The sequence below is a fragment of the Sciurus carolinensis genome, chromosome 6 (genome assembly GCF_902686445.1).
Source record: "Sciurus carolinensis chromosome 6, mSciCar1.2, whole genome shotgun sequence".
Taxonomy (NCBI): domain Eukaryota; kingdom Metazoa; phylum Chordata; class Mammalia; order Rodentia; family Sciuridae; genus Sciurus; species Sciurus carolinensis.
Genome location: NC_062218.1, coordinates 86104039 through 86116277, shown reverse-complemented (window position 1 = coordinate 86116277; position 12239 = coordinate 86104039). Strand labels below are relative to the sequence as shown.

Genomic DNA, 12239 nt, shown 5'->3' with positions numbered 1-12239 from the left:
ATGCCACATGTCTTATGCTAGCACTGACCGTACTTCTACTTTGTTGAATTTGGGTAACTTTTTTTTTTTAAAGAGCTTTAGAGTTATACATAATAGATGGGTTCATCCTTACAAACTTACACATGCATGAAAATTGATTTCAGTGCACGATTGTCCCCCCCTTTCTCTCCCATCCTCCCTCCCCTCTCCTGTTCTCCTTCCTCTGCTCTACTTGACTTCCTTTTACTCATCTATTAATTTATATTTGATTGACTCTTTATATTATCTTATCCTTCTCTTCTCCTTTCCATTATTTTACTCTGGTTTCTACATATGAGAGCAAACATTTGACCTTTCAGTTTTTGAGTTTGATTTATTTAACAGTATGATATTCTACATTTCCATCCATTTACTGGCAAGTGTCACAGTTTTATTTTTTTTATGACTAAGTAGAACTCCATTGTGTTTGCATGTGTGTGTATATATATATATAGATATAGATATAGATATACCACAATTTCTTAATCTGTTCATCTATTAATGGGTAGCACTGTACTTCTTATAATCCTTATTGTAATTATACTGCAAACAAATACATGTTCATCCATAAAGTTATCTATATCACATACAGTATCATATTACATAAAAAAGATATATGTTATAGATAACCTATATACTGGGAAAAAACTAAGTAAGAAATAAGAACAGATTGGTTGAATAAATGATAGCATTTCTGAGAAATGCAATATTGTATGACTGAAAAAAATGAATTAAGGACAATCTCTATGTTCATATAGGAAAGAATCTTAAGAGTACATTGTTAAATGAAAAAGTCAGTGCAAAGCATTGATAGTAGTATGTTATTTTCTGTGAAGAAAGACGCAGTATGTATATGTAATTTTAGTTACTCATGCTCACATAAAGAATCACTGGAGGTATAAACAAAAAGTTAATTAAGATGCTAACCTTTAAGATGTGAGATAGAAATGGGGGAAAATGTGGGCATGGGTGTAAGAATACTAGTTTGTTCAATACATCCTCTTTATGTTGTTTTGCTTTCCAAAGCATGTATAAAAAATTTATATTACAAATTCAACAAATTAAGGTAATTTCTAAAAGCCCAATAAAAGTCAAAGTCAAAGGTATGAATTATGAAGTCATTAAAATAAGTGATAATGAATGTCATGGAAGTGCTTTCAAATGAAGCAGTGTGCAGCAGGCCAATGCCTTCTCTAGAGAGTAACTAAATAAGCTGGGAAAAACCATAGAAATCCTATCTCGAAAGTCAGAAAGAGGCAAAGTACTAAAGGGATTCAAATTCCAGAGACAACACAGAAACTTTTAAAGGTGAGTTGGGACTCTAAAACTGCCCGAGACGTACTTGCTTTTCCATGATGCACTAGATGGTAACAATCCTATCTCGCCTCAGGTAGAGGATCACTAACGAAGGACAAGCAAACTTACAGAAGTCGTGGCGATGACATGAGGCTAAGAATGACAAAATTCTTTTTCCTCTCAAGAAGTTTGCTGAAATTTGTTTAAACTAAAAGAATCATTAGTTGTATCTCTCCATCAAGAAAAAATAAATTCTTCAATATATTCTCTTCTCCCCTCATCATTTTTATGTATTCACGTACCTTGTGATCATCACTGTTGATCCAAATAAGAAAGTAGTTGAGCACTTTAAGGGAAAAAAGGTAGAATAAAAGATGAACAAATGATCAGGTCCCTATTGCTCTGATGGACATTAGAGGGGTAGCAAGGTGAAGAGAAAAAAAAAAAATGTAGTTTCATTAATAAGAACTCAGTTGCAATAGTACTGTAGACTCCAAACACAATGCAAAATGTAGGAAAATGCAATGAGAAAATGATAGGATTATTTGACTTAGTCTGGGAGATTTTTAGGGATGGTACCCCTGAGGCAATGACATTTGAGCTAAACCATAAATGATGAGAGAGAAATACTTCACACAAATGGAAACAACACATACCAAGATTCTGGTGAGAAAGAAGCCTTTATGGAGTATTATGTTGTAGAATGTAGTGAACAAAGAGGGTGATGGGATAAAATTTGGGAGGGGCCATAAAATGAAACTGATGACATCAGGCCGACAGCTGGAAACTTTTTCTCAATTATAGATTTTACTTTAAAAACAATGGGAAGTCAAGGGAGGATTCTTGTAGGAAGCAGAAAAATAATCAGAATTTCACCTGAAAAAATTACTTTGACTCTTACATGGAAAATGGAGTGAGGAGATAAGGATGACTGGTGGGAAATAAGTTAAAAGGGATTTTGTTTTCATGCCAAAAATAGAAGCTTGGAAGTACCTAGTGAAATTTGAGATAAAAACAAAGGCTGGTCACGGTGGTGCATGCCTGTAATCCTAGCTGCTTTGGAGGCTGAGGCAGGAGGATAAAGAGTTCAAAGCCAGCCTTAACAATTTAGCAAGTCCCTGAGCAACTCAGGGAGACCCACTCTCTAAGTAAAATACACAAAAGGACCAGGGACGTGGCTCAGTGGTTAAGTACCCATGGGTTCAATCTCCAGTACCAAAAACAAAACAAAACAAAAAAAACAAAGGAGAGAGAGAGAGAGAGAGAGAAAAGAGGAGACAGGAGAGAGAGATGGAAAAATTGATATGTTCTGTTCTACTTCAATCACAGCATTTGATTGCTAATTCTAGTAAATGAGGAAAAGGATCATGTCCAGAATGACCCTTTCTAGGGTGTGGACATGAGAAGTGAGTAGATGAAGGTCCACTTTTTAAGGTAGGGACTACTAGGGGAAGAACACAATTTTGCGTGAGACAGAAACTTATGTCTAGAATTGATGTCTTATAAGAAACATATGACTTAAAAATAAAAAGGTAGTGGTCACATAAGAGATGAAGAAAGCTTCCTTTTACCTTTGAAGAGTACTTACAAATGTTCTATTTACTCCATGAAATTCTTAAACCACAGTATCTTAACTTTACTTAGAAATCTTTAAAGAACTATTCACTTTTGTGTTGTAGGTATGTTACATTAAAATTTTGATTTTTATGTATGTAATTTTCATCTTTAAGTTCATTAAATTGATATTGGATAATCCTGGGAATCACCAAACATTTTAACTTGTTTCGTGTATCAGAAAGATGCTGATAGCTTGAATCAAACTGAAAATATGTAAATACTTCTTATTGACTTTACTTGAGAGTATGCATATGCTTCAGAGAGAACTCTTGCCATGTCACATATACATCTTTTATTATATTTTAAAACTGCATATAACAAAAGATGCAGAAAAATCATAGTTAAGCAAACAGTCAAAACTTCTACTTTATATAAAAAGCTTTGTACTAAAGTTTGGTTCTAAAATATCACATTTTGATTTTTTTAACCTCTTTTTAAACAATCTGCTTATAATAAAAGTATTACTTTTATGTAATATTATAATTATTAGTAAAGAATTGGTTAATTTGTTTTCAGTTCCTATTAGCATTTGAGAAATAAATACATATTTATTCTTAATTGATATGGGTAGACTTACATTTTGCAAAATATCACAAAATACTATGCATATCTACATCTTTATAAATAAATCATTACAGATTAAAATACTGGTCATACTGTAATGTTCAAATTTTAATACAAAGAAACAAACAGTAAGCAGAAATGCCCACTAAGGACTGGGAATCTAAGGACTGGAGACTTAGCTCAGTGATAGAGCACTTGCCTGGTATGGGCCCTGGGTTCAATCCCTAGTACCACCAAAAAACAAACCAAAAGAAACAACAACAACAAAAAATCAAAACAAAAAAAACCCCTCATAGCTGCTGGACCACGGTGGCTCAAACCTGTCATTCCAGTGACTATGGAGGCTGAGCAGGAGGATTGCAAGTTCAAGGACAACCTCAGCAACTTGGTGAGAACTTCTCTCAAAATAAAGAAAAGTCTAGGAATGCAGCTCAGTAGAAGAGCACCACTGATGTCACTCCCCAGAGCCACGAAATAAATAAATAGGCAAAAAAAATAAAAAACTAAAGGAATCTAAAACAATGGCAGAATGAAGGATATAAACACAGAAATTAGCTATTTCAACAAAGCAAACAGTTTGAAGCAGAATATTTGGGCCATTGAGTCCTTTGTCATTGTGAAGCACAAAGAACTTTGGAATTTGTTGGCAACAAGCAGGAAATGGAGAAGTGGGATGAGCATCAGTCCTTTAATATGTCAAATCAAATTCTGCCAAATGGCCAAAGATTCTTAGTACAACTGATTCCAAAAAAAAACAAAAACAAAATTTGAACCTAGCATACATTATGCATTGCTAATAATATCATTATTTGCTTTCAGGACTGTACATGAGAAACTCCATTCTTTGGCCTTGGGTATATCGTATGTGATTTTGAGACTATTTGGTATGGATTTTTAGCAACTTTTTTTATTACATCCAGTTGTTTGGTTTTTGACATGTATGTGTTTCTATAAGTATTTTTAATTATAATTAAATAATTTAAAATGACACAAAACCAGAACGGGGGAGGCAGTTAATGTAAAGAAAGAATATCTAATGTAATTCCAGTTCTGTTATAAAAAACATGCATCCATTATATTGGATCTGATGAGGCAATGAGTTTGTACTAAAGTATATTCATCATCTCATACAAGTGGTTTGAGATCATACAAAATGCTTATATTAACAATGCAACCACTTTACATCTCTTGCACTTTAAGAAAATTCCTAGACTAGTGCTTTTAAATATTTTCATCACCAAAGACACTTAATGTGTCTTTTTTTTTTTAATTTTTTTTAATGTTTTTTTTTTTTTTACAGATTTGTTTATTCTCAAAAATAAATTGTTTTTTTCTGGGGGTAATGTGCTAATTTCTTCAGGCTTTCTTAAATAATAAAATCTATATTTCAAACTCACATTATGACTGCATTAGAACTCCTGATTTAAGAAGTTGATTAAAACTATCATTGGGGTAAAGGAACAAGACTGGACTGGATTAAAGACTGCAAAGTATGTAGTACAGGAATGCAGAAATGTTATGTCTGACTCTGATGGGGAGCAGAGAAATAATTTTAGATCAATAGGTGTGATTCAAATTAGCTTTTTAACATGAAAAAATGAGAACATGTTTTCATGCTGGACCCAACAGATAAGAAAAGATCTGTAACAGAAGAGGTGACACGGGAACAGCAGTGCACAGGCAGTTTGCTGCCACAGAAAGAAGTCAGTGAGGGTGATGTATTTTTGAATTGGAAAGATTATATTGTAGATATAAACAAGTAGATGATAGACATTAGCTATGTACATTTCAAAAACTCTGCTGGTAGAGAGACAAATAATTATGAGAAAAATGTAGAGGAAAAGAAACTTTGGTGAAGTTTAAGAGCTATATTACACTGGAAATCTGGGGTCTTATTGACTAGAGAAATAAATTAGTAGAGCCAAGATATGTTTGGAATTTGTGTTACAACTATTTATGATGTATTGGGAAAATATGATGATAAGTGAAAATAGTAAATAGTAGATGTAGGTTTTTCACTTTGAGCAACAATAAAAAGACTGTTAACACTCACTGAGATGGGGAAAATATTGGACATCAAGAGTCATGTCTTGAGAAAGTTGGTCAACCATTACAGATATTTAACTCTGAGAACGCAATTTTGGTGTCTTTGGGAAGACTGTGTGTGAGTGCTCATTCACTTTTTGCCGAAAGTAAAAGTTTTGTTGGTGAGGAGGTGCTGTCTCTGAGAGCATATAAAAGTTTCCCTTGTCCTTCAATTTCTGAGGCCATCTGAATCTGGGACTGCCAAAAGCATATCAAAACATTTTCCTTTTCAGTTATTTTTCTAAGTATCTTGATAAAAGATATACACTGCCAACTCATTTTTCAGTCATTCAAAATTTTGCAGTTACATATCTTTGAAGATATACTGAGTTCACAAAAATCAGTATTTGGTATCTCTGTTCTAAATATTTTCTTCTAAACTTTTCAGGTAAAAACATTTTGAGATGGCTTTGAAACAAAAGCATGTACAAAAATTCTAAAAAGATTCCAATGGACAAATATATTTGTACATATAGGGATAAGGGTTCTTTTTAAACTCATGTTATTCCAGTGGTTAACAATCCTAATCAGAAGTAATGTTTGATGATTTAAGTGATGTTTAAGATGATGATGATGATGATGATGTATGTGGAAATTCAGAAAGAAATTATTATGATCATGACCAATGGTGTTTTATGGAGAATTTACAACCTTTAAATATTTTATAGGAACAATTCCTGGACCATTCATTTTTAAAATGGTAGGAGAAACTTCTTGTACCTTTCGGGATATTAATAAATGTGGACAAAAAGGACGCTGTTGGATCTATAACAGGACAAAAATGGCCTACATATTGATAGGAATGGGTAAGTGGCATATATTGTAGAAATTTAGAACAGTAAAATTGTTTTAAACACTTATGTTGGTTTATAGTAGAGTAATAACCATGAACTAATCGTTTGATGATTAAAGGAGGCTTATATGAACAAATGCTATAGAACTTATATAAATATTTGAGCCAGTGTGTTAAATGCACAATAGTTTCATGTTATTTTTATGGTTTGGATCCAGAATGTCCTCCAAAATTTCATGTGTGGAAGGCTTGGTCCCGATGCAGCAATGTTAAGAGGTGGGAATTTGGGTAAGTACTCGGATCATGAGGGTTCTGACCTCATTACTGGGTTCATAATGTGATGACATTATTGGAAAGTGATGGAAACTTCAGGAGGAAGGACCTAGATGAAGGAAGTGGTTTCTTAGAAGTATACTCTGGGGTACCATATCTTGTCTCTGGCCTCTTCCTCCACATGTCTGTTTCTAATCTCCATGAGGGGAAAAACTGCTTTTCCACACCCTTCTACCATGATATTTTGCCTCATTGATATTTCTGGGTTTATGGTAAAACATAAACCCAGAAACAATGTAGTCAATAAACCCTGGACTGAAAGCTCTGAAGCAGTGCACCCAAATAAACTGTTCCTCCTTAAAGCTGTTTTCTTTAGATATTTGATACAGAAACGAAAAGATGATTAACACAATTATTCCAGAAGAAGGAATTGTAATCAGTAAAATTTCAATTTGGGAGGTAATTTTGCCTGTATATGTATTAGCAACCAAATTTCTTGACCTTGTGACCTGTTCCAGTTTCACTATAAATGATTAAATAAATTTGAGCAAAAAATTTTTATACACTAAATATCATGAAGATACTGTTATCACACTTAAAAAACTTCCTGTTTTCTTTTCTGTTTATTTAAGTAAGAGTGCTTGTAACATAGCAAGCATTCAATATTTGTTGAATAAATAAGAAATACAGAGAACTGGGATGTTGTGTGAGTAGAAGATATGGTCAAAGGGTTTGGGAAGTCTACATATGTTAGTATTTCTTTGGACAATTCACCACGTGAATTTTGGCTCTTAATTTAGTCATTTAATTATGTTATTGTACTACGTAATTTCTAAAGTTTTAGTCAACATAAACTATTAACATATAAGTACTTTTATGTAATAAATATTTTAAAGTATTTATATGTTTTGTGGTTTACTTAGTGGGATCAGTAATTCAAAGAGCCACATAATTACAGATTTTAATATTTAACACTAATAAATATACAGTATAGAGCAATGCCTTGGAATTTAGAATTCAGTTACTGAGAAAGTTTAGCCTATACTGAATACTGGGTTATACAAGAAAATCATCCTAAAAAGCCAAATTTACATTTAATGTGTAGAAATTAATTTCTGACAGAATTCAATAAAACTAGGAATTATTCTTAAGTGTTCTTAAAACATTGCTGAGATTTCTAATTTTTATCATAGATACAATAGTCAACTCTTTTCAAACACAACACACAATTGGAAAAGTTGACGAACTACTGTAGAACCTACTATGGACTTATTACAAGAAGATACAAAATATAAAATACACAATTTTAGTCAGATAGAAGCTAGAAAGACAGGAAAATGCAAAAAGAACATGCACTGTGACAATTTTGTGAACTCTGGTTTATTGTTTGAAACTAGTTTGTGTCCCAGAAGTTAATGTGTTGGAGGCTTGGTCCCCAGTGTGAGAATGTGAGGGGGGGATGGAACTTTTGAGAAAAGTGACCTCCAGGGAGATCACTAGGTCACTAGGGTCACTGCCCTTGAATTCAAGTAGCTCTCCTAGGACTTTGATTAATTCTCACAATAGGAATATTATAAAAGAGCAAGATTGGCCTGTCCTTACTTTGACTTCCAGTCTCTCCCTCCCATGTGTACTCCCTCCATGATGCCATTTGTCATGTGATACAGGCAAGGGAACCCTTCGCCCTTTAACATCTGAAATTCTCAGCTAAATAAACTTTACTTAAAATTACTAGCCTCAAACATTTTATTATACCAATGTTAAATAGACTGACAGAGCGAACACATTTGAAAAATGAAGTCTATGTGTGTCTTTGTACATGTCTGATACTTTTTAAAGAGACTTCTGGAGAGTAGGTGAATTATAAAGAAATGCATATGTCATAGTTTTGGAGGATGGAAGTTCAAGGTTGAATGCTGCACCTGGTGTGGGCCTTCTTGCTGGGTTAAAACATGATGAAAGTGTCACATGGTGAGAAAGTATGCATGGGAGAGAGGGCAGGAGTGAGCAAAAGAGAACAGGTAGGCATAGGAGGAAGCTGGAACTCATCAGTATTTATTACTAACCCACTTCTCTAATAACCATCCTAATCCCGCAATAACTGCATTAATCTATTCGTGAGGATGGAACCCTCATAAGCCCAATCATCTCTTATTAGCTTTACTTCCCGATACGGTTACTGAGGATTAAATTTCCAACACACAAACTTTGAGGGTATTTGAATCATACACAAGGGGCTTTGAATCAGAAGTATTTAGAATTCTTATTCAAAAGTATAAATTCTGAATCATTAAGTTAAAAATTCTCAGGATTGGAGGATGTCACCAAAATGACAGAATGCAACTTCCTAACATTTGTTACTTCATAGAAGTAATTTGTCTAATCATCCACACACGAAAATATCTTTACAAGGATTAAGGAAATCAGGTGAGAGAATACAGCACCTAGGTGTAGCGCAGAAATAAGAAAATGCACTTTCAAGACTATAGGATGTAAAGTTTCATATTACTCACATCACCCCTCTCCCAAGCCTGGGCAGCAAAGCATGAAGAGATACCCCCTCTAGAACACAGTGCATTGGATGAATGAACACTATGAAAACACCTGTTTTTACTGAGGACCCCATATTAAGCCTGCCTTAGTGTAAAACAACTCCAGACTAGCCCCAAAGACTCAGGTCCTAGTCCAACACTCCATGGACCAAGCCTTAAGGCCTATGCCAACTATAGACTTGCGTGTGTAATTGCAAACTCCAGTTTATCTCCTTTAGTACTCACCAAGCGTCAGATTGATACCTGCAACCTCAAATACCAGCCTGGAATTTAGAGGCCCAACCTCAAGGCTGATCTGTAAGATACAGATTTTAGACCTAATGAGCCCCAGGCTGGCTACTGTTATTCCAGGGTCCAGGATAACCCGGTAGGCTTTGGTACTGGCTGGCACTCAGATCCAGTATCCAGGACTTTCTGTAGAATCAGATTCAGTGCCAGTACAGCCCATATGAAAATCACCTTCACAGAATGAAGGTTAAAAATCATGATAATCTCAACACATGTAGAAAAAATATCTGACAAAATTCAATATCATTTCATGATCGAAACTTTTCAGAAAATTAGACACAGAATAAAAAAGTACCTCAACATAATTAAGATCATTTTCAACCAACCCATAGCTACCATCATAACTGTAATAAACTGAAGTTTTTCCTGTAAAAACAAGAAAAAGGCAAGGACTATCACTCTCTCCGGCCCTATTCTATTTAATATGGGAAGTTCAAGCCAGAAAAATTAGACAAGAAAAATGTTATACACATTAGAAAAGAGAAATAAAATTGTCCATTTGCAGATGAAAAGATCTTATGTGGAGAAAACCCTTCGACCTCACTAAAGACATGATTTAACCAGTAAACAAATTCAGTAAAGTTATAGTACTAAAAAAGCTATTTGGAAAAAATAACAAAAGCATCCCATTTACAGTAATGTCAACATATATAGTGCTGTAGTTTAAACATGGTTTATTGTATCGCCCCAAAAGTTTATGAGATTAGAGGCCTAGTTCCCAGGGAGGCAGTACTTCGAGGTGCTGTGGAATATTTAAGAGGTGAAGATTGGTGGGAGGTCCTTGGGTCATGAGGGCATAAGGCAGTTCTTGTACAACCCTTTGGAAGTACTCACGTAATACCTTGATGGTTCTGATGAGAAAGCTGCTATAAAAGAAGGAAGAAGTCTGCTTACCTTACTCCCATCCTGTCCTTCTATGAGATGATTCCCATCAGACCTTACCTTTTAAAGTTTTCCATGACACTTCCAGATCCCCCACACTGAAAACCATGCCTCTATTTTTTGAGAGGGGAGCACAATTAAACCCTATCTAAACCAAAGCAGATCTGAACAGACATTTTTAAAAAGAAGATATAAAATGACCAACAAGTTTATGAAAAAAATTCTCAATATCACTGATCATCAGGTATATACAAATTAAAACCACAATGAGAAATCACATAATGTAATTTAGAACAGCTATTATCAAAAAGACTGAAGATAAGTTCTGGTGAGGATATGGACAAAAGGGAGCTACTGAACACTGCTGATGGAAATGTCAATTAGGATAGCTGTTATGAAAAATAGTATGGAGCATCCAAAAAAGTTGGCAATAGAACTATCATATGACATAGCAATCCCACCCCTGGGTGTAAACACAAAGGAAATGAAATTAGAATGTTGAAGAAATATCTGCACTCAGATGTCTATTCTAGCTCTATTCATATAACCAAGATATGGAATCAACCTAAGCTCCATCAACAAATGAATGGATATTGAAAATGTGATATGTGTATACCATGGGATACTATTTGCTCCTAAAAAGAAGGAAAACCATTCTTGTGACAATATGGATGAATCTGGAGGGCATTATGTCTATAGACTATTTTCTATTACTATAACAAAAATGCTTGAGGCTTGGAATTTTATAAAGAAAAAAGATTTTGGATTCTGAAATTTCAAAAAGCACAGTGCCAGCTCCTTCAAGGGTCCCCTGGTCTGCATCAAATCATGGCAGAGGGCATTAGCAAGGGAGCATTATGAGAGGCACAAGATTGCATGGCAAACTGGAAGGATTGCAGGAAGCTGTAAAACAATTCAGGGGTCAGGCTTATTCCTTATAACAATGCACTCATGAGAATGAATTGGCATCTCACAAGAACTCTCTCAGTTCCTTCTGATAGCAGTTGTCCCCATGTCCTAATGATCTCCTACTGTGCCTTACCTCTGTCATTGCTGCCTTGGGGACCAAGGTAACAGTATCTTCTAACACACAAACCCAGGGAGGACAAAACACATTCAGGACACAGCAAGTACCACAGCTTCCAAGGCTTTTGCCCTCCTCATACTAAAAATATAATCATTCCATCCCTATCGTTACAGTCAGCTCATGCTAGCATCTCTTAAAACTCCCAATTCTGCAGTCTCTTTTGAGATTTGTGGCAACTCTTTCCACTGTAGCCTTTATAAAATACAAAGAAACAGGAAAAAAAAAATTATGTACTTCTAAAATATAATCATGAAATTGTATTTTTTTTATTTTTACAGACTGCATTTTGATTCACTGTACACAAATGGGGTACATCATTTTGTTTCTATGGTTGTACATGATGTAGATTCATACCATTCGTGTAATCATACATGACATAGGGTAATGATGTCTGTCTCATTCCACCATTTCTCATACCCGCCTCCCTCTCATTTTCCTCTACATAATCTAAAGTTCCTCCATTCTTCTCTCACCCCCCACCCCCCACCCTTATTATATATCATCCACTTATTAGGGAAAACATTAGGCCTTTTGTATATATACACAATGGAATATTATTCAGCAATAAAGAAGAATAATATTATGACATTTGCAGAATTGGAACTGAAGAATATCATGCTAAGTGAAATAGGCCAATCCTAGAAAACCAAGGGCTGAATGTTTTCCCTAATAAGTGGATGATGTATTTTAAATATTACAAACTCCAAAAGGAAGAAATAATGAAGCATAGAGAAAAAAATAGGCCCTAAGAAGACTGAGACCAGGCGGGGCAGACATTAAATCT

The 12239-nt window shown here is 34.6% G+C and overlaps 1 protein-coding gene across 1 annotated transcript in view; it reads left to right on the top strand.

Annotated features, from left to right (window-relative positions):
* Positions 1-12239, top strand: part of Slco6a1 (solute carrier organic anion transporter family member 6A1) — a 178510-nt gene that overhangs the window by 82351 nt on the left and 83920 nt on the right. The window contains 2 exon segments of the mRNA XM_047554753.1: positions 4315-4379; positions 6249-6386. Coding sequence (XP_047410709.1) covers positions 4315-4379; positions 6249-6386 — 203 coding nt within the window.